The 26,273-nt window shown below is 51.0% G+C and overlaps 1 protein-coding gene across 1 annotated transcript in view; it reads left to right on the top strand.

The window, feature by feature from the left end:
• The window catches only part of ASTN2 (astrotactin 2), a 354,581-nt gene that overhangs the window by 316,851 nt on the left and 11,457 nt on the right, over positions 1 to 26,273 (top strand). Inside the window, exon 20 of the mRNA XM_054646417.2 lies at positions 2,884 to 3,025. Coding sequence (XP_054502392.1) covers positions 2,884 to 3,025 — 142 coding nt within the window. The remainder of the gene's footprint in view (positions 1 to 2,883; positions 3,026 to 26,273) is intronic.

Here is a 26,273-nt window from a genome sequence, read left to right as displayed (position 1 = left end):
TGAACAAACACAGTCTCTGTGTGCCCTGCTTTGTCCAGGGGAGAGCAGGGAACAGCAGCTCCCTGCACTGGCTGCAGACTGACAGCTCTGGGTGTCTGCCTTGTCCCCAGGGTGTCCCTTCCCTGTCTTTGCTCCATGGTCTGTGCAGTCTGGCACCGCCAGTGATCTCACTGCTGCTTGTACAGGTACAGAAAAACTCCCAGCCTTGGGGCTGAGGTTCCAGCATCTTTGTTAGCATCTATTTTGCTGTTTTCATAATAACCTCTTTGCTTGGCAGAGCCAACAAGAGGGGAGAGTTCCCCAGAGGTTCAGAATTGAGCAAAAAGCACCCTGTTGCTTTGTGGATTTTATTGCAAGGGTTTTGGCTCAATCCAAGTGGAGACACTGTTGGCAGACCCTGCAATCTTCTTTCCCTCCTGGGCAGGGGGACAGAAATGCACTCCATCCCCTGAGCAGGTCTGATCCATGGCAAACCAGACCACTGTGGGAAGCAGCTACTGCTGTGTGTCAGGGCAGTGCTCCCTGCCAGCCTGTTCCCTCAAAACTACCCAGAAAGACCATGGGAGAGGAGCTTTCAGATGTTAGTGTGTGTCCTAGAGAAAGTTAGCTGTGCAATTTTCACCATAGAATGGTCTGTATTGGAAAGGACCTGAAAGATCATCTCATTCCAACCACCCTGCCTTGGGCCTGTCCTGCCCTTCCACCAGACAAGGTTGCTCCAAGCCCCATCCAACCTGGCCTTAATACATTCTTTGAGTCAGTGGTTGCACGTGACATTTTCCATCTCATTTCCAGTCTCCTGCAAGTCTGGTTCCACCCTCTCCCTGTCTCAGCCCATCCCATCTCATCTCTTGTGCTCCCTGGCACAGACATCCTGGCTGATCCTCCTACCTGGGGGCTGCCCAGCCCAGATCCTGGACTCCGAGTCCCCTTGGCCTCACCCAGCTCTCACTGCAATCTCTGCCCACCTATTTTCTTTACTAGCCCTCATCAGCTGCTTAGAGGAAGGTGTGAGATCCCACAGCATTCATCCATGGGATGATCTGTCCCCCCATGAGGCTTCTTCCTGCTCAGAAGGGAAGTTGCTTGAGGCTGGAAGAGCCCTCAAGCCCTTTGCTCTACTTCAACAACACATTCTGGTCCTGCTTCTTTGTTGGTGATTCATCAGTTTTGTAAGCCATGGCAGAGTCTGTTCTCAATGACTCCTGGTGACAGGGAGTTCCCCAATCCAGCCCAATGTTGTAGGAAAAGGGATGGAAATGAAAATTGGAAATGAGTAATAGGGGTTTGTTTGTTTGCTTAAACCATAAACCCAGAGCTGAGGGACTTGTTGAAGGCTGGGCAGCGCTCGTGACTTCCAGGCAGGGATTTTCCTGCTGCCAACCCAACCTGCCTGTTGAGCTGTCTTGGGATTTGGGACAGACCTGAGTCCAGGAGCTGGGTTGAGCTACAGAGACTGGTGACAGAGCTGCCTGAAAAAGTTTGGAAAGAACAAGTCGTGCTGGGAGCATTAAAATGAATAATTAAGGCTTGGATTCCTTCAGGGAGGAAAAGAATTTATTGCTGCTCTTTTCTCTAGCCAAGGGGGATATTTGTTACTGAGTTGTGTGTTTTGAGACAAGACGCAAATGCGGTTTAGGGGGCTGGGGATGAGGGGATTTTTTCTTCTACCTGGATAATTCAGCTTCACAACGGGATGTTCTGGGCTGGTTACACCACTGCCTTGTTCCTTAGGGTCTGTACCAAGAACTGGTGCTTCATTTCAGTACTCCTCAGTCACTTTTGCCTTTAGAAAGACAAAAGTGCTGAGAAGGGAATTCTCCTCCTCCCTCTGCTGCGGTGTCTTGACATTTCCACATGCACAAGGTACCCAGCACAGCAATCTGGGCCCAGCTTGGCTTACACCAGCACAGATATCACCTACAGCAGTCTTGCTCCTATTCCCACCATTGGGAACAGGGCACAGCCTAGGCAGATGCTCTGTCTTATTTTCCTCCATGGTACCTCAGGCTTTCAGTTACACCAGTGTGAAATGGGAATTAAATGCAATGAGCTCTAACCAATAGACAGGCTGCCCACTGCGAGGAGACAGGTTGCACAGCAGTGGACAGTCATGCCCAAAAACCTTAATAAATGGAGCATTTTCAGTTTCAGCTGGGTCATGATCTAAGTGTTTAATAGGCTTTATAAACCAGAAGACTAAAAAGAAAGGTTTTTCAGTATTTTTAATTAGTGTGTTTTTTTTCTTTGAGTGCTTATAAAAAAGCAAGTGTTCTTCAACATGACTGAAGGAGATCCAGTCAGAGCTCCAGGAGCTGGCAGCGTGCAGATGAAAGGGAATGCAAAGCTACTGGCTATCATTAAATTAAATAAAAAAAAAAAAAATAAAACCATCACATTGATAGCAATTCCACCCAAGCACTAAAAATGTTTTTTTTTTTTTTTTTTTTGCTGTTAACAACATGGCAGAAACACCTTTTGCTGTGGCAGGTAATGTTTGGAAAAGGCCATGCCTTGTTTAAGAGCTGGACATGCAGCAAGGACAGGAGATCCCTGTTTAGCCAGGCTTCCAGATCTTCTGTAGCCCAGCTCTGGGTGGTGTTTCTGCACTGTGTGCAGTGAGGCCACACGTCCCCTCTGGGCTGTGATTGCAGCTGGCTATGGAGTGACTTAGCCCTGCACAGCTGGTGGCCCAGGTGTGTTCCCTCCTTGCTTTATCCATAGGTGACATTCTCCACACAGACTTGGGACATGCCACAGCCAGCTGGAGTTTGCTGATTGCATGTCCTGCATAGAGATGTTCCTACAATGATTTTAAAGTGGTCAGCAGTAATTCTGTACCTGTGTTGATGCTCTGGTCTTGCTGCTCTCTTTGCTCTGCAGGAGAATCCTTGAGCTTTGCAGATGATTTGCTCTCTGGCCTGGCAACCTCCTGTGTGGCAGCGGGTCGGAGCCACGGAGATGTCCCTGAAACCAGCCTCTACTCAGTCATTTTCAAGTGCCTGGAACCAGATGGTCTGTACAAGTAAGGAGAGACACATGGGGAGCTGCTGGGGGCAAGGAGGGGTCTCCAATGCTGTTATTGAGTTGTTATTGACCTTTTTGGTCAGCAGTGTGGTACACCAGGCATGGGGCAAATGGTCAGAGTCTGCCTGATGCTTTGGGTGAAATGGAAAAGCAGTGCCTGCCAGTGCAGTGCTGGAGGCACTGGGAGTCTGTGGGACACTCCTGGATAACTCCTCCTTTCAGCATTCTGGGTTTCCAGGTCCATGCCTGGTGGACAGGGTTGTCTCTGATGGATGAACTGAGCTGATGTGGACAGATTGGAGCAAGTTGCCAAGTGCCTGGTGGGATGAAATAGATGTCAAAAGTGTGACAATATGAAATAGATGTCAAAAGTGTGACACGTGTTTATAAGTTGCTGTTTCTCTTAGTAGGACATATTTGAGATCAGAGAGACACCAAATCCTTCTGCCCACTGCCCACATATTGTGGATATTTGACTCTTCTGAGGTACTTTTTGGGAGTTGAATTTTCTGTTTGAATCTTGTGGATATTTGACTATTTGAATATTGTGGATATTTGACTCTTCTGAGATACTTTTTGGGAGCTGAATTTTCTGCTTGAATCTTGTGGATTTATGAGTTTCCAGAGCAAAGGGATAATACCAAGAACTGAATTTTAACTTCTCCTTTAGAAACATTTGGACAGGGTCTGGGCTTTCCAATCTGGCTCATTAGCCAGGGCATCCTCTGTCTTGAGAGGGATATCAGGAGTCAGATCAGTAAGAGAGGAAAAATAGAGCAAAGAGGCAAGGAGACAGAGGAGAGACAGAGTGAGCAAGAGAGAAACACCCAGGGCTTAATGTCAGAGTGACTGCAATAATTAAAACACATTTTGTAGTGAGTAATGAAACTTTTTATGGGACCACAAAAGCATTTAAAGTGAGAGCTGGCAAATAGTCTGTCAGCGAGAACTTTTTAAGACCTTGATTAATACTTTCCCTCCACTGCTCCCCAGTTAAGTATGTTGACAGCCTCCAAAGCCTTTATTGCACATCCCTGGAGCAGGGCTGTCTCCAGGAGTGGGCTCCAAGTGGTACCTCTTGCCATTTAATAATATCAGACATTTTCTTGTTGAATATCTATAATGCATAAATATAATTATTTATATCTCTGGGAACTGGGCTGCTCTGAAAAGGTGCCAGGGAGAGGCTGGAGCAACCACAGAGCTTGCTAGTAACCCAACACCCATAAAACTGGCCCTGTTGTGAGCTCTCAGCTCCCAGCTGCCAGGGGCACTGGGACAGGGAAGAGCCACTGGTTTTGATGGAGGCTGCTGCCGTGGTGAGCTCACAGAGCTGGGAGCCAGCAGGTCTGGCTCTTGGGCAGCCTGGGCTGCCAAGTCATCCTCCCCATCTGCCAGGCAGGGGTAATTGCACTCACCCGTCACTTTAGGGGCTCTGTGATCTAATTCCTGGTGTCTGCAAAGGGCTGGGAGAGCCTTGGGTGGAAGGCAGAGGGCTTTGTCCAGGGTTTTGTCATCCCTGTGGTCAAAGCCAGTCTTGTGCTTCCCAGCCCCCAGGCGCATTGCCACGGAGGTGGTCAGCAGAGCTGGCAGTGCCCTGTGCCCTGGGCATGGGACAGCAGCTTTTGTGGGGAGCCAGGGCTGCAGGCAGCCAGCAGGCAGCTGTCCCCTGGCACCAGGGAGCTCTGGAGCTTGTTCTGTGTGGGGACAGGCCCCGGGGTGACACACAGCTCTGGCTCTGTCCCACAGCAGGGCTCGGCTCTCCGCTCCCGGGGCGGTGCACGCAGTGCACATGGATGGGCACATGTTCCTGTGGGCACCTCTGGGGCACAGACCCCTGTTCCTGGGCATCCAAAAACATTGCTTGTAGGCACAGCCCAGCACCCCCTCCTTGCTGGCTGCTGCTGCATGCCCCAGAACACAGCATGGATTGATAAACCCCTGCTCCACTGCTGTGTCTGCCCAGCACACACCCTCCTGCTCCAACCTGGGCCCTGCCCAGCGTGTTTACTGAGCATTCTCAGCTACACAGGCACCCCCATTAAATATTCCTCTGCTCAGATGTCCACCCAGTTGCAACACAGCGTGAAGAAAGCCAGAGCAGTGAAATGTGAGGCTAACGCTGCTCTGCGCCCGCACAGACAGAACAACAACACAAACAAACACGGGCACGGGGTCATTCCTTAAATTGAATTTCTTCTGCTTGTTTCATTCGTTTCTGTGGAAAAATAGCTATCTATAATAGCTCTGGGCTAGGTATAATCCTGATTATAGCCACTTGCAGGGCTCTGTGCTGTTCTCTAGGCTGGGAGGTAAGCACACAGTCTGCAGCATCAGAGCTCTTCACAAACAAATGATTTGCTTCTGCAGTAGTCTGAGGGTATCACATAACCCTAGCAAGGGGACTGGGAGGTCATGGAAGGCTCTTCTGCCCTGCAAGTGTGTCGAACATCCTGTCCTTTTCTTCTGTAGTACCTACAGCAATTACACTCTGCTGTGGACCATTCATTTGGAGTACTACCAGCCTGAGATCAAAGCTGGGCTGGAGTATGAAAACAAACCCAAAAAAATGTTCTACAAGCAAACAAATAAGCAAAGTCTGATTGATTCCTTTGCTTTCAAGACTTCTGTAATTCCAAAACATAAATGAACAAAAGGAGAACTAATTTCTTTGTCCTTTGCAGTTTCAGTCTGAGGAAAATATGTTGCCTGTCATCCCTTTTCTTCCCTTTGCCTTTAACACATTGGGGCTAAGATGCCAGTCCCTGCATAAAGGGTTTTCCAGAGCAAGTAGATCATGTCAACAAAGGCACATGCTCCAAAGGCTCATGTACATGTGTGGACACCCCTGCCAGTGTGCCACACCACACATAGGTGCCCATCCATGGAGATCCATGCTGCATGCCTGGGAATGTACTCCCAGGGACCTGTGCATGGGCACTGAGGATGGTCCTTGAAGACTGTTGAGTTTTGCTGCAGTTCTTAAAAAGCAGAAATCTTAAATTCTTGTGAAATGGAGAAGGGATTGCTCTCCCCTGAGGTCAGCTGGACCAGAGCTGTCTGTCAAGCTTCCCCCCAGGTGGATCTGTAAGAGGATGAGGTGAGGAGGGCAGAGGGGATGTGGATGTGTCTGTGAAGTGCTCACCTTGCATGGAGCAGCCAGCCTGGCCAGCAGCCAGTGCCACTCAGACGGATGGTTTGGGAGCCTTGGGAGCACCAGACATCGACAGGCAGCTCCTGATGAGCCAAAACCAAAACAACAGTGAGGAGGAAGGGCTCTGGCTTGTCTCAGAGATCAAACTCAGCTCAGAGGACTGAGCACCCCAAAAACCCATCCAATCTCTTCACTGAGGAGGCAGGACCTTCCCCTGGGCACCCCCCAAACCCATCCAATCTCTTCACTGAGAGGCAGGAGCTCCCCCTGGGTACCCCCCAAACCCATCCAATCTCTTCACTGAGGAGGCAGGAGCTCCCCTGGGCACCCCACAGCCTCCCTGAGCCTTTATCACACCTCATCCATCTCAGCTCTCACCCCATTGCTGGGGGAGTGCCTGGGGATGCTCATGGCTGGGCTGTACCTGCTTGGCTACCAGAAGGCAGCTTTGCCAGCCCAGCACGTTTGCTTCAGATACTTGGGGAGACACCAAGCAACCCTCAGCCAAAAAGGGAAATTCTGGAAAGGGAAATGAAAAACCCCCTCCAGCTCCTCAATGGAGCTGCAGTGCAAACACACCAACCTCTTCCCTGCGCCACAGATACTATAATTATAGATTAGATTAAATCCCAATGTTTCACTTTATTTACATTCCTGACCTAGCCTATTCATTTCCAGTGTTTGTGCCAAGAATCAGCACAAAATTTACTGGAAATAATATGGAAGTCATCAGGATTCCTTCCAGAGCCTTTCCTTGGAGTGTGTTCATATGCTGTGAAGAAGCCTTTACATTCCCTCTGCTGGCTCAGATGGGGTTTCCCCAGGGTGATCATGAACCAGCCCAGAGGCTCTGGGAGAGCACGTTTCAGGGGTGTTGGAAAGGTGGAAACCTCTTCCTAGGGGTTGAAGATTGAGGACTGGAGGGAAGGGGGTTCAGTCAGAGCTCAGAATGGCAACACAAGGCTCCCATCTGCAGCCAGGACCCACCAAGTCCTGCCCAGGCAGTGCCAGCCTCTGCAGGGTCTGCAGGCCATCAACAGCGTGCCCAGGCTCAGCTTGGGATAACATGGAACATCCCTTTTGGTGAGCTTAAGGAAAAAGGCAGAGGTGTGGAGCAGGGAGAGCCCATCAGAGCACGGAGAGGCAGGGGCTGCAATCCACAGGCTGAACGTGCTGAAGGAGCTGGCCCAGAGCAAGGCTGATTAATGCAGAGTGACCTCTGCCGTGTGCATAGCTGGGATAAAAAGTGGTACAGAAAACCCTTGGTGCTCAAGAGTGAGTTCATGCTGGCAGCAGTCCCCTGCTCCTTACATGATGCTAATTGTTGTTGTTGTTGGTTTTCTGTCAGGAAGACACGTGAGTGAGTGTCACAGACATCTTTTATGGAAAATCCTTTCCTTAGGATTTTTCCTCCTGAGAAGCTGAGAGGCCTCAGGAACAAAACGTAAACATTGATTATCTGCTGCTGTGGAATGCAACAGGTGCATCTGGGATTGGTCTCATGTGGTTGTTTCTAATTCATGGCCAATTACAGTCAGCTGAGTCCGAGCCACAAACCTTTGTTATCATTCCTTCTTTTTCTATTCTTAGCCAGCCTTCTGATGAAATCCTTTCTTCTATTCTTTTACTATAGTTTTAATATAATATATATCATAAAATAGTAAGTCAAGCCTTCTGAAACATGGAGTCAGATCCTCATCTCTTCCCTCATCCTTGGACCCCTGCGAACACCATCACAAGTGAGCACTGGAGCAATCAGAGACAGATCCCAAACAGCTCCATGGCATGGGTTAGAACACATCTGTTACAGCCCTTGGCCAGGTCCCCTGTGTGCACAGGAGCTGTGCTGCTTCACTGAATCCACCTCTCCCCTTCCACGTGCTCTGCAGCTTCCCAGAGCTGACTGCTGCAGGGCTGCCCTTTCTCCTCAGGCATTCCTGGCTTGCAGAAGCTCAAACAAGGCAAGTCAGGAGCTGATTTTGCTAAATCCTAAGCCTGTACCCCAAATGCAGGCTCATTCTTTCTCAGCACTTTGGGGTTGTGGCAGAGCCAGGCTGCCCTGTGCTGGCTCAGGTGTTTTTGCTGCAGTGAGTCCAGCACAGAACCCTGTGGGCTCACCTGGGCTGTGTGTGGATCACTGGCTTGCAGGGGGACTGGCCCCATGGAAGATGGGCTGTACAGGGAGCTCAGGGGCTCAGCACAAGGGTGTAATCTCTGCACTCATTTCCATCAAGTCCCATTTGTGGAGGTAGGTTGGGCTCCTACTGAGGCTCCAGCATCAGGAGGATACACATCTAAAAACCACAGAGAAGACATTCATGGTTTTTTCATGGCCAGTCAAACCTGGGGGGCTGTTCCCAACTTCACCATTTACTCTGTTGAGTGATTTAGGGAGATCATTTTGTCTCTCTTCCATCATCACCTGTTTACCTGTCCCCTTTAAAAACTCAGGTTTTAATCTCTCTCGTGCTCTCCTTGTGTCCAGCCTGTCCTGGGTGGCTCAGATCAAGGCCTCCAGGTGCTGCAGTGCTGCTATGCTGACTATTTGCCATCACCCTTCTAAAAGTTGTGTTTATAGCTGAATTTTCCTCCTGATCTGTCTCTGCCACATGGGGCAGATCTGGCATCAGGAGATGCCTTTCTCTGACCTCAGTAGAGCCTTCTTCTTTAGTATCTGCCAAGGTTATGGGTATCTCACACCTTTTTTGCTGAAAGACCAGGTTTTCCTTCCCAAATTCTCTGCTTCTGCTCATACCTCATGCCACAGAGAGCAACAGAACATCTTTTGCTGCCTCCCATGGCCATCTCCTCTCTGCCCCTTCCTCAGAACAATTAGACTGAAACAACATTTTTGGTTTTGTCCCTAAAAACTGCCAGCATCTGCATCCCAGATCTGTCTGGGTCCAGGCCCATCCCCATTATCTCTCTGGAGGTGGCTGGAGAAAGGCTGGCAGTGGTGTAATGAGGAAAAGGAAGAGGAAGGAGAAGGAGAAGAAGAAGGAGAAGGAGAAGAAGAAGAAGGAGGAGAAGGAGGAGGAGGAGGAGGCATGGAGGGGTTATTTTATGGGGTATTGCAGCTGTGCCAATATAGGATTCTTCCTGGGAATGGCAATGGGGTGGAGAGGAAGATTTTGGCCTCTTTTCCTGTTGGTAGACAAATGGATCTTTACAATTCCACCTTTTTTTCCCCATCAGCAATCCCATATCACCAACCCCTTTTAGCCACAGAACTTGGAGAGTATTCTTAGTCCTGACTGTGTAGAAACTTAATTCTGCTCCAGATCCAAGTCTTATCTCATGGACTAATGGGAGAGGGAGTGCAAGGGCTGTGATATAAATATCAACACGGGCCTTGCTGGCTTGGGTTTGCTCTAAGGCAGCCAAATCTGCATCGTGCTACTGCCTTGGAGCCATTTGTTTTGTTCATCAGGTCTCCATGGTGCAGAGCACCCTCCTCCCGAAGGCTGGAAAGCTGAGGGCCATGCTGGTTTGATTCTCCCAGCACAGTCTGAACACTCTCCAGTTTCAGGACACAAGGAACACAGGACACATCCTGCTTTTTTTATCTGGTAGAGAAGAAGGGGGTGAGGAGAAGGGCAAATGTCCTTGTTGGCTGTGTCCTTGTCACAGACATCTTTTATGGAAAATCCTTTCCTCAGGATTTTTCCTCCTGAGAAGCTGAGAGGCCTCAGGAACAAAATGTAACCAATGGTTATCTGCTGCTGTGGAATGCAACAGGTGCATCTGGGATTGGGCTCATGTGGTTGTTTCTAATTAATGGCCAATCACAGCCCAGCTGGCTTGGACAGAGAGACGAGCCACAAGCTTTTGTTATCATTCTTTCCTATTCTATTCTTAGCCAGCCTTCTGATGAAATCCTTTCTTCTATACTTTTAGTATAGTTTTAATATAATATATATCATAAAATAATAAATCAGCCTTCTGAAACATGGAGTCAGATCCTCATCTCTTCCCTCATCCTCAGACCCCTGTGAACACGGTCACAGTGTCCTGGCAAGGGAAACTGGGAGGGGGAGGTGTGACCTGCCTGGGGCTCCTCAGTGATCTGGAGCTGAGCTGAGGGGTGGCCATGCTCACATTTCCCAAAGCCCCACTGCAGGAGAACACTTAGCAGAATTGCTTTCTTTAGTCAGGTGATTAAGAGATGCTCCCTTCAAAGAATTGTGTTCTCTTCCTAATTTCCTTGTGCAGTCTGGGACTCAGGGGTCTGAGAGTGGGAAATTTGACAGCTGCTCTGCACCCGTAGCAGCTCAAGCTGATATTTCCAGACAACTCAAGATTTGGGTTTATTCAGGCTTTAAGGAGTGGCCAAAAGCAGCACGATCCTGTCCACAAACATGCCCAAGGAAGGACGTGTCCCTGTGGGTCTTGGGGGTCTCTGTGGGGTCTGTTGGACTCTATGGGATCTCTGGGGTCTCTGTGGAGTCTCTGGGGTCTCTGTGGGGTCTGTCAGACTATATGTGATCTCTGGGGTCTCTTTGGGGTCTGTTGGACTCTATGGGGTTTGTGGAACTCTATGGGATCTGTGGCGTCTCTGTGGGGTCTCTGTGGGATCTGTGGGGTCTCTGTGGGTCTGTGGGGTCTCTGTGGGTCTGTGGGGTCTCTGTGGGATCTATGGGGTCTCTGTGGGATCTGTGGGGTCTCTCTGGGATCCATGGGATCTCTGTGAGGCCTGTGGGACTCTATGGGATCTGTGAGATCCCTGTGGGTCTTTGGGGTCTCTGTGGGGTCTGTTGGACTCTATGGGACCTCTGGGGACTCTGTGGAGTGTGTGGGGTCTCTGTGGGGTCTATGGGACTCTATGGGATCTCTGGGGTCTCTCTGGGGTCTTTGGGGTCTCTGTGGGGTCTGCCCAGGTGTTCAGTCACTACTGAACCCACAGGTCTTATCTGAACCCACAATCCCCACAATCAGCTCAGACAGACTCTGTGTAGGACCCCAGCTCCCCAAAGGTGGAGATATTTGGCTGTGATACTTCTCTGAATAAAAGGATAAGTCACAAGTTAATCCTACCTGCCCATCCTTTTGCCCACTCTCAAAAGCAAAGCTTGGATGCCACAAGCTGCAAGTCTGTCCCAGCTCAGCCCTGCAATGTGCATTTCTCTCACACAAGGCTGCAAGTCCATAAAACTAGTCAAACTTCTTTTTTTGTTTCATTTTTCCAAAGGACACCTGCAGCACATCTCAGCCCATCCTTTTCTGGTAACAAGAAGAACACAGAGAGTCCTTCACCAGCCTTGTCTCCCAGAGAACACTTTGTTATTTTTGTTTTCCTTTTGTTTGTGTGTTATTTATTAAAAAAAATACATCTCTTTTAATCTCTGACTTGTGCAGAACATTACATCAGTAAGCACCCACCTCCTGACCATGCCAAAGTGGAGTTTATCAGCACAAAGTGACCTCTCCAGCTCTGCCACCCCTTCTCCCCCTCAGGGCCATGGCTCTTTCCCAGAGGAACAGGGAGTTTCTGCAGGGAGTTTGTCACAGGAGAGCTGCAGGCAATGGAGCCCCTGCCCAGATCTCAAATGGCCTTTAATTTATTCCTTGGGGTTTGGGTTGTTTCCCCCCTGCCTGTGTTTGCAAAAGGAGCCGGTAAATTGAGACATCTCCATTTTGGGAGCATCATGTTCAAGGCTTCACCATCAGAGCCACAGCTCCTGTTGGCTTCAGCTGAACCTGGGACAGAGTAAAACAGACAGCAAAAAAGTAACCTCAAAGCAGCTGCTTCTTCCTGAGTGTTCCCACCTGTAAAACATGTATTAAAACTGAGTCACACCCTGTGCTGGGCTTCCAATACAGTGAGGAGATCCATGGTAAAGTGTGAGGAAAAGCTGAGGAGCATCTCTGCTGGGCTGCAGAGATGGCAGCCACGTGGGGAGCTGGGGCTGGCTGTGGGTGATGCTCTGTGCTGAGCTGTGGCCCTTTGGTCATCCCCATCTGAAATTTCCTTGGAGTACCTTCAGAGCAATTGCTCCCACCACACGTGCCCTCATTGCTCCTGGTCACCTCACACACACACACACACACCACACTTGCTTCCCTCATCAGGAATGAGAGAAATTTGATTATATAGCAATATGGTTTCTGTTATGAGAAGGGGGAAAAAATTACCATGGCTTTCATTTAAAACCCTTGGAGCCAAAGCTTATGTCATGATGTAAAAGTTAAAATAAAAAAAAAAAAAAAAGGAAGTAGGGTTTGTGGGATGCTGGTTGTTCAAGGGGTGGTGGATGGAGGGGTCAGTGGGGTTCTGTTTTCACTGGATGGAGTTGGCTGTGGAGACACTGCCCTGGCAGGATGGGTGTGAAGGGAGCTCAGAGCTGAGCCACAGGGACATGTCCCAATAGCTTGTCCCAACACCTGGGCAGTGAGCTGGGCTTGGACACATCTTCCCACATCTCTGGGCTGTCATACCCCTGGATCAGGGTCTGTTGCTTGTCTTCCATCTCTTCTCCTCTCAATTTTTGCCAGGGAAGCCGCAGGGCAGCCCATGGCAGCAGCAACCTGAGCTAGGTCTGGAGCAGGATGGGTGTGAAGGGAGGGATGGGTGTGAAGGGAGCTCAGAGCTGAGTCACAGGGACATGTCCCAATAGCTTGTCCAAGCACCTGGGCAGTGAGCTGGGCTTGGACACATCTTGCCACATACCCCTGGGCTGTCATACCCTTGGATCAGGGTCTGTTGCTTGTCTTCCATCTCTTCTCCTCTTGATTTTTGCCATGGAAACCACAGGGCAGCCCATGGCAGCAGCAACCTGAGCTAGGTCTGGAGCATGCCACTTTTCTCCTTCCCTCTGAGCATCTCCCACTGCCCTGCAGCTGCAGGAGTGGCCTCCCCTCCTAATCTCATTGCACAACCCCAACCAGAAGGGCTGGGATACTTTCATGTTTCCCTTCCCTCTGGTTTGCATCATTGCAACATCCCAGTCTTCCAGCCTTTCTGGGCAGGGTCTGTGGGGATGTGTCCTGCACACCCCAGTTTCTCACATGGGGCAGGGGATGTTGGGGAGGGCTGGTTGCTCTCCAGGACACCCACCCCAGCCTGCTGGGGAAACCTCTCAGACAAAGCAACTGAAACCAAAATATTTCTTCAGTGTTTGGACACGTCACTGCTGATGCAAGGGGAAGGATTTCAAACCATTTCAGCTGCCACAAGTTGTACTCTTGGCCCTGCATTGCAGGGTGGTCTTGGCCCCTTGTGCCCCTCCCCTCTGGATCTGAGGGCTTTGCTGGTTGGTGGATGTTTTGTGGTGTCCCCATGGGTGCTGCCCTCCTGAGGGTGTGGAGGTGGATGGATGAGAGCCTCTGCCCAGATCTCAAATGGCCTTTAATTTATTCCTTGGGGTGCATTTCTGTCCATGCTCTTTATAGTTTTGTACCTGACACTGGGACATCTCCCTTTGCTGAGGGTCTGCCCTGTTCCACAGCAGGTACCCCAGTGCTCCCCAACAGCCCCATAAACACACCAATCATCCCATAACCCTACTCCATAGCCCACAGGCAAGATCATGGCCAGATCCTGCTGTAAGCAGCCTCTGGGTGTGCAGGTGAATGTAGAGGTGGAGCAGTGTGGGATCGTGTGGCTGCTTAGACCCACAGTGGCAGATGAAGCAAACTGATAAACTCTGGGCTTTCCACGTTGCTCAGCACACAGGATGTCCCAAACACTGCTGAAGCCCAGCAGAGTGCTGCACCTGGAGCCCCCTTGGGACCTCCCTTGCCAGGTAGCAGCTTGCAGTGACCCCTGTGGCTTTTCCATTACCTGTCCAAGCCCTCCTGATCCCTGCTCCAGCAGAGCCACCCCAGTGAAGAAGAGCTCCAGAAGAGCTCCACCCCACCCCACAGCATGGAGCCCACCCCATGGAATGAAGCCCATGGAATGGAGCCCACCCCATAGAATGAAGCCCCTGGAATGGAACCCACCCCATAGAATGAAGCCCATGGAATGGAACCCACCCCACAGAATGAAGCCCATGGAATGGAGCCCACCCCACAGCATGAAGCCCACCCCATAGAATGAAGCCCATGGAATGGAACCCACTCCATAGAATGAAGCCCATGGAATGGAACCCACCCCACAGAATGAAGCCCATGGAATGGAGCCCACCCCACAGCATGAAGCCCACCCCATAGAATGAAGCCCATGGAATGGAGCCCACCCCACAGAATGAAGCCCATGGGATGGAGCCCACCCCATAGAATGAAGCCCGTGGAATGGAGCCCACCCCACAGCATGGAGCCCACCCCACAGAATGAAGCCCATGGAATGGAGCCCACCCCATAGAATGAAGCCCATGGAATGGAGCCCACCCCACAGAATGAAGCCCATGGAATGGAGCCCACCCCATAGAATGAAGCCCATGGAATGGAGCCCACCCCATAGAATGAAGCCCATGGAATGGAACCCACCCCACAGCATGGAGCCCACCCCATAGAATGAAGCCCATGGAATGGAGCCCACCCCATAGAATGAAGCCCATGGAATGGAGCCCACCCCACAGCATGGAGCCCACCCCACAGAATGAAGCCCATGGAATGGAACCCACCCCATGGAATGAAGCCCATGGAATGGAGCCCACCCCATAGAATGAAGCCCATGGAATGGAGCCCACCCCACAGCATGGAGCCCACCTGCATCACCCCACACACAGCTCCTGAGCTCTCCCAGGCCACCTCCAGCTCTGGGCTCTGTCCCTGCCTCGTACCTGCTGCCCTGCCACAAGCTAAATTGTTTTCCAAGTGGAAACATGAGTTGAAGGATTAACTCCACGAGGGCCTTTCCGTGCAATGCACCGGGATTAAATATTTATGTTGGCAAAAAGCATGTAATGGGCAGCTCCAGATCAGAGATAATGAAATTGAGGTGTGTGGAGAAAGCAGGGGGAGGCAGGGGCTTGCAGGAGCAGACGGGAGAGGGACCCAAGTGGGTTGTAGTATGTGTGCCTGGGCGATTACTTTTGGTTTTATTAATACCCCACCTGTTTGTGGGGGAGCCCCAGCCCCATTGCTGGGAGCTGTGCAGAGCACAAGGCAGCTCAGAAATCAGCCATTCCCATTCCTTGTGTGCACACCAGCGTCAGGCAGGAGGGATTGTCACCCAGTGGCTTTCCCTTGGAGCCACCTGGAGTGAGGGGGGGCAGGCACTGTCCTGGAGGAGGTGGCTGGGTGGGGGCAGTAGGGATGAGACCCTCTCTGTGTCATGTGCAAATGATGCACAATCCTAAATCATTAGTGGCAGTGATATAGGATCCCTGGTTCTTCCAGACTGCTGCAGTCAAGGTTATTTACTGGTGACTGTGTCGGATCAGGCAGCAATGTGGTTTGGATTAGAGGGAGGGTTCCTGATCAGGTCAGGAGAAGGCTCGTGGCAGCAAGGAAAGGCAACATCACGAGCAGGAAAGTCCATGAGAGACTCCATGGTGGATGTTAGGGAAGAGCCCTGCCAGGATGGGCAGCAGGGCAGCACAAGGAACGTGGCAAAGGAGAGGTGGTGCAGGGGGGAAGACCTTCCTCTGCTGCAGGATGAAAACAAGCAGTGAATGCAATGGCAAAAGCTGCTGCTCTTTCTCAACTCATCATTTTTATGAGACAACAACATCTCCCTCTTTCCACCCAACAACAAATATCACAGAAGGCAGCACAGGGGGGGTGGGAGTCCGTGGGACCCTGGCCAGGCTGCAGACTCCAGGGAGGTTTGAAAGCAGGCATGAATGGAGAGAATGGAAATGCACTGGCTCCCAGGCCAGCTCTCCTGCGGGGGGTCCCTTGCTCACGATGACAGCGCTGCCTCTCATAAACAGCATTTCCTCATCCCCATTTGTTCCTCTCTCTTGTGCAATCTCTTGTACCAGACGGGGATGGGAGTGAGTCCCACTGGTACGTGAATGTGTTACAAAAAACCTTCCCACCCTGCCACCAACGAAGTACTGAGAAAGAACAACAGGGTTTAAAAGGAGAAAAAAAAAAATAGAGAAAGAAAAAGAAAGATGGGGCAGCTGGATGGGTTTGCTACTGGCCATGACTTATTGTTCTGAGTGTAAACTCAAGGGCATGGCTGTGCTGGTAGGTTGCAGCATCAACCAGCACTCAGAAGCCCCACTGCACTTGGTGCTCTGCATCCCTCTGGGAAATGGATGCTCCTTCCCCAAATAATTTTCCTGGGTGGAAAACTTGTGACAAAAATAGAGACGAAGTAACTTGACTGAGATCACATAGTGCTGAAATTAACAGATATCCCAGCTCCAGCCAGCCCAACACCATTCCCTGTGCTGGGTGGTTTCACTTGGGCTGTGTGAGCTGCACTGCTGCTGCCAGTCCCTGAGCATGGACCAGGCACCAGGCTGCTCTTCCCAATCCACACTGCTGGGACAGAGCACAACTGGGGTCAGCTGTGACACTGAGGTGTGGGAACAAGGGCAAATCCCACCATCAAACACACCTCCTGGGCTGGTGGTGGAGGTTAGAAGGTCTCCTGGACCTGGGCTGCTGGAGCAGGGAGAGAGGATCAGCTGTAGCTTCAGAGGAAGAAAAGCTGCAGGGAGTTACAATCCTTCCCTGCAGAGTGAAAAACAAGGGAAAAAAACTGCAGGGAGCTATGCCTCTGGAACAGCTTTTGCAGGAGAGCAGGGCTGGCTCCACACCTCTGGAAGCTCCCAAATACAGTCCCTGCAATGGCAAGGGGCTCTCCCATGGCACAGGACAGAGGGTCTCCAGTCCTGGCTCCTGGGGTAGCAGGGCTCTGGCTCTGAGCTGGTTGGCTCTATAGCCATCATTTCAATAAAGAAATGATTAAAAGAAGGTGGGGAAGGGGGGGAAAGAAAACCCCAAAACATCTGTTTTACTTCAAATCAGGGAAGATTCCTTTGCTTGCAAGGAATGTGTAAATCACGCCGGGCTGGGAGATGTGCATAACCCTGCCTGAAAGCTCCTCTGCACTTCAAACGAATTCTAACATGCTTACTGGGATTTTGTTTTTATTATTTGTTTTGGGCCCCCCTGCCCCCCTGCATCCTGCCCTCCACCCTCCCTGTCTGCCTGCTGGACCTGTGAGAAAATCCTGCTCACTGCCAGTTCCTTGCCCTCCCTGGATTTGGGGGCCTTGGGGCACGGGGACAGTGGGCACTGCAGACCTGGCTGGCATCCTTCTGGCTGGCACACAGCATCCCTGCCTGCCACCATCTCTGTGCCAGCACTGAGGCCATTGCAGGGCCCCCTTGAGCTGCCAGAGTCCAGCTGGGGTTTGTCTCATTGGGATCCTGCCTGGGGTGCTCACAGGGTGCCCCTCTCCCCTGTGTGTTATTGCTGGGCTTTGTTTGGCACTGCTGCCTGTGGAAGGTGAAGGCAGGGCTGGCCAGTCATGCTGGGGACAAACCCAACAGTCAGATCAAGAGCTCTGCCCTCAGGGGTGCACAGCTCACTGAGGTGAGTGTCCCTCAGGCCCAGCACCAGCTCTGCTCCCTGTGGTCAGTGCAGCCCTTGCCTTTCTTCTGGAAGCAGGGGACCCTACTGTGGTGCCTTTTATAAGAACAGTCAGCCATCAGCTTGCTTGCCATGGACCACCCACTGCTCCTCAGATGACACTGCCCTTTGAAGTCACTACCAGCCCGGGCTGGATTTCAACCAGCAGTGCAGATGGAAGCCAAGCCCCCAGGAGAATGAGAACAAGCCCTACCAAGGGGATCTCCAGGGGTAGCACGCTGTGGAGTGTCTGGTTCTTGTTTAGAGGGACTGTGAGGTTGGGAGGGGCGAAGATTTCCCAATTTGCCAGGGGTCACAACCTTCCTCTCTCCCATGTCCCCAGGGCCGGTGATGGCCAAGCTCTGCAGAGTGTTGGAAGGTTGAGCAGCAGGGATGGTTAGCTGTGAACATTCCCATTGTGGAGTTCCCTGCAGGGGTCCAGGGCTTTGCTTGTCTCTCCTTTCTCCTTGGCACATGTGGAGGAAGAGTATTCATTCTCTCTCTCCTTGTGAATATTTATTCCTTCTCTCCTGCTCATCCCCTGCAGCCACAGCCACCCTGAGCCACTGCTGTCTCTTCACAGAGGAGCATGGCAACCATCCCATAAGTGGCCCAAGGAAGGTATTAAAGGGATGTGTCCCTCTTGGGATAACCCACCTGGCACACAGGACCAATGCTGTGAGATGAGGCTGAAATCCACCCACCCACAGCTCACTGCAAAGACAAGCAAAACCTCCCTAAAAGCAAAACTCACCCTCCAAGTCCAAACCTCAGCAGAGCTGGCCTGGGGGCTCTGGGGTGTCTGTGGCTGAGGGAACAGGGCTGGGTGTCCCAGACTGATGGGGACAGCAGCAGATATTGCACAGGAGGAAGAGAGGATGCAGGTGCTGCCAGGGAACACCCTGCCCTGAGGAGCTGGGGGTATTATGGTCATTGCAGTGCCTTGCAAAGGCTGTAGCAGACCCTCAGGGACATGGGGGATGCAGAGCCTGAGGAAAGCTCTCCTTTGCTACCCCAAGGACAGCTCGATCCATCACCAGCTCTCACTGATGCTCTGTAGCCCATGCAGGACCAGCCCCTCATTGGCAGCTTTGGGCACCAACCCAAGCTGTGGCACAGTAGGAATTGTTCCAGCAGCACAGGGAGTCAGAGGCAACTCATCTGACCTCTGTCCAAGGGCTTTGTTGGGGCATTCCAGCAGAACGGGGACTCTGGCACATCACAGACTCTAATGAGCTGCTGTTGCTTCACTGGAGACAAAAGCACCAGCCTGCAGTGGCTTATTATCACCTCCTGGTTCTTCACTCCACCAAAGGATGTTACAGTTCACATTCTGGCTAACATGGGACCTTCTGTGGCCTTTCCAGGCAGTGGGGGGAACACCTTGCCTCAAGCCCTGAGACAGACAGGGAAGATTGGGAATAGCTTGGCCAGTTCTTACTGCATTGCCTTTAGAAGCACATCTGCAAATCTTCATCCTCACAGCCAGCAGGACGAAAGCAAGGACATGATGACTGCCAAGAAATACAGACCTCAAACACCCTCTATCTGTTGGGGTCTCCAGTTTGTCAGAGTGACCCCGAGAAAAGTTGGAAAGTCTCTTTTCCCAGCCCAGCAGTCGAAGAAGGAGTCAGGGCTCTTCATTTCTCGGTCTCAAGGTTGTTTATTGTTCCTTATCTATAAAATTCTTTCTCCTGCCCAGCCGAGGTCAGCTCAGCAGGACAGTTCCAGGCACTCTGCCTGCCCCCAGGGCAGGGTTATGTCTTTATACTAAAAACTACCTGTACAATATTTACCATAACTTCCCAATACCTATCACCTGTGTTAGACAGTGAGCTTCTACTCTAAACCAATCCCAAAGTGCCACCATCACAGCAGAAGATGGAGGCCAAGAAGAAGAAGGAGAAAGGCTGGACATGCCCATATCCCTCCATCTTGCCCCCTGAACCCCCATTCTAAAAAACCCCAAAATTCTCCATTTTCATCTTGTGATAAATTCACTATCATTCTACCTAATTTGTCATGGCTTGCAGATCTTCATCTAAGGTTGGTAACTTGCTCCATGGGTCATAATCAAACCCACAGGTGGTTTGGGCTCTGTGCCAGGGTCTCTGAGCCCCCTGGCAGGGGTCTGGGCTGCTCAGGACAGCCAGAGGGATGTCCTGGGTCCTGACATCTATCCATCCTCTCCAAAGCTGGTAATTCCATGATGATCCTGCTTCTTCTGCCATGGTTCTGCCTTCCCAGCTGGGAGCCATCGCTATGGGACACCCCAAAATTCTTCTGGGGCATCTCCAAGCTAATGAAATCCTGCTTGCTCCTTAGAGAGTGCCTAGGAGCTAAAGCCCCAGCGTTGCAACATCAGCTGTGTTAATGTTATCTGTGTCAGGGTGGCTGTTTTGGGTGTGTTGTCCTGCTGTCATTCCAAGGAGCTGCTCTCTCATCCACATCCCATCTCCATCATGAGCTCCAAGCTTCTCTCCAGGGAAGATTGCTCTGCTCTTCCTTCTTCAGTGGGGCAAAGCTGCTCCTGGGAGGATGTGCTCAGAGAGGGAGGGAAGGGGGAGTCATTATCTGCTTCTTGCAACAGCTGGCAAGGACCAGGGGGGACAAAGGAGGAGATCATAAGGCAAGGAGGGACAGTGGCTCTGTTGGAGCTCTCAGCTGCGTGGCGATGATGACACTGTGGGGATGCAGCAGCCAGGAGGGTGGCAGTGACCTTCCTGCACCTTCTGGATGAAGCCATGGCCTGTCTGGCATTTTCCCCTCATTCCCAGTTTTCACCCAAGGCAGCCTTGGCACTGCTGCTCCCAGGGTGGCAGAGGGGCTCCCGAGGAATCTTGGCTGTCCAACACAGGGATCATTCAGGAGCAGGGTTCTTGGGAACAGAAGGTGGCCTGTGCAGCAAGGCCTTCTTTCACAGCCATGGCAGTAATGGGAATCACTACTCTGATGGGTTATTGACAGGGTTTTGAGGGAAATCTTGGGAAATTGAGATGCCATGGTTGAAGCTGGGAAGGTGAATGCCTTGCTGGGCATTTCTTTGTCAGGGAGACAATAGATCCAGGCAGTAGCAAGGAGTGGTCAGGATTTTTAATTAATTTCTTTCTTTCTTTCCCCTTCACCCTTTGTTTGGATCCTGTTTAACAAGGATCTGAAACAAAAGGAGGTTGATTAAGTGCTCAAAGGAGGGAGAGCTGAGCAAATCTGGATCACATTTTGGCTCAGGTGCAGGGCAGACACTGCCCAGGGGTTGAGGGGACCAGCACCCAAACCTCCTACTCCAGCTTTTGGCTCTCTGTGGCCTCACAGCTCAGAGTGCAAGCCCAGGAGACCTGGGACAGCACAGTGTGGGATGCTGTGGCCCCAAAGTGACACTGTCCCACACTGCAGCCCTGTAATTCATCAGCAATTACTGGTCCTGCCCCCCTCCCTGAGAGAAGTACTATGCTCTCCAGTCACTATTTTTGAGCATGGCCATGGCATCTGCTGCAATCCAGGCAACCTTGCAGCGAGGATAACCCTGGGTGACTTTCCCAGGGTTGACACAAAGCAAAGATGGACCCCAGGCTGTGCAGCCTGTCCCCAGCCCCACCTGCCTTCCCTGTCTCAGAAACCAAGGCTCCTCTGCCCTTTTCCCAAGGTCTCCCTGATCAAACAGCTTCTTGCTGTGCAGAGCAGCCTGTGCCTTCCTCCTGCCTCCTTCCTCCAGTATTTGATGGGCACTGTTTTATCCACTTCCAAAAGTTATCAGACACCTGAGGCACGTCCTGGCAGGTACATCTGACAGCTGTGGTCTGGTTTTGTTGGGAGGCATCTGTTGAAAGAAAACGATTAGTCTCGCAACATTTGCTGTCCTGGGAAGAAAAGAAGTGTGAATTGTGAGAACAGTTCACTGACAGCCCCATGTATTGGTGTAATGGCAAGGTTTTGATACTCCAGTGTGGCACCAGTTGCTGCTAACCTGTTCCTCCATCACGCTGATGGGAGCAGGTCAGCTTCACAGATGGTTAAAAGCAGCTCAGTTATAAAAGGTGATTTTCTTGGTTGGTAGAACAGTGAGGAGAGCTTTCTAAAAGATGGGATTTTTTTTCAGGATTGCATTGTCCACTGTTTCCATTCCATGGGAAAGCAGAGCTGGAACCAAAGACAATGAACAGCAGAAGACACTTGTGGCAGTGCCAGCCCCAGGGAGATGGCACAAGAGTGACCACTGCCCTGTAAAGCTTTGCCCAAATCCCAAGGCTCCAGCAGGGCCTTTGGCAGGGATGCACTGTGGTCAGTCCCCTGCCAGGGCACCAGCCCTCCCCTGGCACCATGGGCATGGCATGGCATGAGTGAGCCCAAAGCCAGAGCCCAACAAATTGATCAAGAAATCCTCTCCTTCCCAAAACCACCCCCTGCTAATTGTCTGCTCAGCATTTGCTGCAGAGACTGGGGGGGTTGCTCTCATTTACCTCTCTTAATTTTCTCAAATCACAGAGCTGTCAATAAGCTCAGCTGCATTCCTGTGGCTTGTGTGGACCGGCTGCTTTTTATTTGATTTGATTTCTTTTTAAATTCTAATGGTTTCTGAATTGGGAATGCTTGCAGTAAACGCACACGCCCCTTTCCATGCCTGCCCAGGCAGCTGCTGGCAGGCAAGCCCCGCTCCTGCTCCATGTTCCTCAATGGAAGTAGCTGGGAGGCTCTGCAGGGGATGTACAAACCCATGGTGGGGAGGCAGGAGTGGGTGGGTGGCTCCTGGACCATGCACAACCCATGGCGTGTGGAACATGTGGTGAAACACCCAAAAAGCTCTGCTCCACCCCACAGCACCCCTGGACTCCCACACTGCTCAAGAAGAGTCTTTTAGGGAAACTGTGTGTGTAATTTATGGATGCTTTTAGCTCCAGGAAATGCTGGGATGAAGGGCTAATGCTGCTCCTGATACCTGTGGGTATCAGGATGAAGAAACACACTCCCCACTCAAGCCTCCTGAAAGCCCCTCACCTTGGTGCCTGGGAGCTGAGGACACTGCCAGACTGCAAGAATGGCAGAGAGCAGTTTGTTTGGGTCCCATGAGCACAGTGCAGGGTCTGATGGGTCTGTTCCCACTCATGTGTGTTTGGGGGCACCATTCTGGCAGCTCCATTCTGCACGTCCTGGCACAGCCCGAGCCCGGCCCCCATCCCTCGCGCCCAGTCCCCGTGCTGAGATCACTGGGCAGCAGGGAAGCAGGGAATGCCAAGAGCTGCTCCACTGAGGGCTTTTAAAGGGAGGCCTCAGCATTGTTTTTCAGCTGGAACAGGAAGCGAGAAGGGCTGGCAAGGCAGGGTGTGATGTGTGTGTGTGTCAGCACGCTGGGGCTGGGTGCGTGCGAGCCCCGCCAGCCTGGGCTGTGCAGGAGGCACGGACAGGCTGTGGCCAGCCAGGGAGAGATGGCAGGACGTGCATGTAACACCTCAGCCAGGGCAGGATTTGTGTTTTCAGGCTCGGCGTGACGGGTGGTGGTGGTAGCCACGCTGCCAGGGGAGGGAGAATCCATCACGCTGTGTGTGGGACCCCAGCCAGGCCTGCCCTTGCCGAGCTGCTGGAGTGAACAGCAAGAGTCTGGTGGCTGCAGAACGCGGCACCAAGCCCAGGCAGATCAGCCAAGCTCAAGCCAAGCCCCACTGGCAGGAGCGTTTTGTGGTTGCATGGCTTGAGGCTGTGTTTTTGTGTGACACTGGGCTCTGGAGCAACACCTCTGCCCTGTCCTTCGTTCACATGGGCTCCTCATTGCTCTCTACAACTTCCTGAAGGGAGGTTGCAGGCAGGTGGGGTTGGTCTCTTCCACCAGGCAGCACTGACAGAACCAGAGGACACAGTCTCAGCTATGTCAGGGAAGGGATAGGTTGGATATTAGGAAGAAATTTTTCACCAAAAGGATAATACAGTACTGGAATGCTCTTCCCAGGGAGATGGTAGAATCATCATCTCTGAATGTGTTTAAAAAAAGGCTGGACATGGCACTGGGTGCTGTAGTCTGGATGAGAAATTGCAAGATTGGACTCGATGATCTAGGAGGTCTCTTCCAACCTCATTATTCTGTGATTCTGTGATTCTCTCAGAGCCTGGGCTGGCCACACAGCCATTGCATGTCCCAGTAGACACATGCTTAATTAGCATGGGGGCTTGGCATCTGTGGGAGTGCTAATTGAGCTCCTTATCAGAGCCTTCCTCTGCAGCCCAGGCAGCCCATGTGGTACAGCATCTCACCGAGCAGCTGCACTCGCCCAAAGGCCTCAGGAAGAGCACACAAGGCAGGCCAGAAATGCCTGTGGTATCTCTGTAGGATATAAAGAACTCAGCAGCCCAGCTAAGAAAGGTCAGAGTCAGAAGTCCTTATCTCGCTTCCCGTAAATGAGGATCATGAGTAAAGCACTCAAGCATCATGAGCATCATGAGAGGGAGTTAAGAAAACATGCTGTCTATAAATAAGTAACTTGTTTTGAGCTTTCATTCTCAGTCTTAAGAGTTTTGTGCCTGTATAAATTTGTACTTTGGGTTATTTTCTCTGCATTGAGAAAGGATAGAATCATTCTTTTCTGGGTTTTAAATCTCTTGAAATGCAATGGACAATCTCAACAGCCATTGGGTTCCAGGAACCAAAGCATTAACATCCCCCTCTTGCTTTCTCTTCCTCCCACAAGAAGCATCTCGAGCCTGGTGATAAAACCCAGCCTTCAGCCAACACTGGGTGGGGAATCTATGAGGAAGGTATTGACATTTCCTGAGGCAAATGTTGATTGGTTTCTATCTCTCCCTGAAAGTTCCTTCAGGTCCCAATAGATTTGAATTTAGAAGTAAATATTTAACCATCATTACCTTATAGGACTTTGTATGCTGTGATTTGCTGCAGAGGTGGCAGCATTTCCAGGCATGGAGGACTGATCCCTGCCAAGAGCATATGTGTCTGGACCACTTTGAAATCTCTTCAGGTAAAATACATTCTAGTATTTCTAGAAATACAAGTTTTCATGTAGAATCTTACTGAAGGCACAGGTGAAGAAGAGAATCAGCTGTGAGACAGTAACAGGGAGCCTGGAGCTCCTTTGGAAAGCACAGGGAGAAGATGAGGAAATGTGGTGAGGAAAGCTTATCACTAAACAAAACATCTCCAGGCTATAAAGGAGCTTCTGCCAGATCGTAGCTACCATATGGCATTCCAGGTTGTTTGACGTGGTTTTGTGCAATGACTGTAGGTCTGAGACCTTTTAGTTTCTGGCTTTGACTTCACCCCAGAGGTCTCTGCCTTGAGCAAAGCACTCAGAACCACTCTTTGGCCTCATTTATTTACAAATTACCAGGGCTGGCCTATCCAAGTGCAGCTCTATCCTCATCAGTGGGGACAATGCCTGGCTTGGTCCTTGGCCCAATGCTGTAGTAGATTTAAGTGGGGCAGGAGGATCTCCATGGAGTGCTGCAAAATCCCACCTTGCCCTCAGCTTAGCTCCCTCCCACAATGTGATCAAAAATCAAAAAATCATTTTGATTTTCCCCTGGTTTGTCATGTAGGTGGTGCAGAATGATGGAATGGTTTGGGTTAGAAGGGACCTTGAAGCTCATCTCATTCCAACCCTCTACCATGGGCAGGGACACCTTCCTCTACCCCAGGTTGCTCCAAGCCTTGCCCAACCTGGTCTTGAACACCTCCAGGCATGTGGAGTCCACACCTGCTCTGGTAACCTCACCACCCTCATTGCAATGAATTTCTTCTTCATACCTTATCCAAACTCACCCTCCTTTAGCTTAAAGCCACATCCCCATCCCTCCCATGCACTGGTGGTCTCTCCTGCCATTGGCCACCTCCCTGATGCCCCATTGGGTCCTAGGCTGCTCCTTGCCTGCATCTGCTGATGGTTTCCAGCAAGATGTGAATGCTGGGTTTGCACAGAGACACACAGACACAGAGACACAGAGACACAGGTCCTTGCACTCCCTTCTCTTAATTGTCCATTTCCGGGAATAAAAGAACAAAACTAAACCCCAGAACTCTGCACAGTGCCATTAACTGGCCATAAAAGTGTTTTGCTGCAGAGGCTGGGTGGTCAAGTGGTTTGAGAACAAGATCGGAAACCATCATCTCCTGAGTTTTCAAACTGTTCGTGTCACTGAGCCTCTCCGGGGCACGATGCTTCACCCCATATGTCTCTGTTTACTGTCGATAAAACAGAGCTATTAATACTGCTGTGCTTCAGGGTGATCTTTTGGACTGTAATTAATGTTAAAACCTTCTGAGGTCACTGGCTGGAAGGAGCTGGAGAGGTGCAGAGGCTGCCAGCCTCCGCCCCAGCTGGGGTGATTGGTGCTGAGTCCAAAACATATTGACAAGGAGTGGAGATGAAAGAGTTTCCTCTAAGGTTCTTGAAAGAGGACCGGCTCCAGGTGAGGTAAAGCAGTCGGGTTTGTTCTCAGAAAAAGAAGTTTTGACAAGATCAAAATCACTTTGATTCTGATGTTTTTCCATTTGCATTGTTGTTTTTTTTTTCTTCCCTTACATCATAAAAAAAAAAAAAAGATTAAATGAGGGCTTGTTTTTTGACATCTATTTTTTAACCCAGGCCTGACCAGGAGAGATGTTCTTGGCAGCTGA

Source organism: Agelaius phoeniceus, chromosome 21 (genome assembly GCF_051311805.1).
Source record: "Agelaius phoeniceus isolate bAgePho1 chromosome 21, bAgePho1.hap1, whole genome shotgun sequence".
Lineage (NCBI taxonomy): Eukaryota > Metazoa > Chordata > Aves > Passeriformes > Icteridae > Agelaius > Agelaius phoeniceus.
This window is presented reverse-complemented; position numbering and strand designations above follow the sequence as displayed.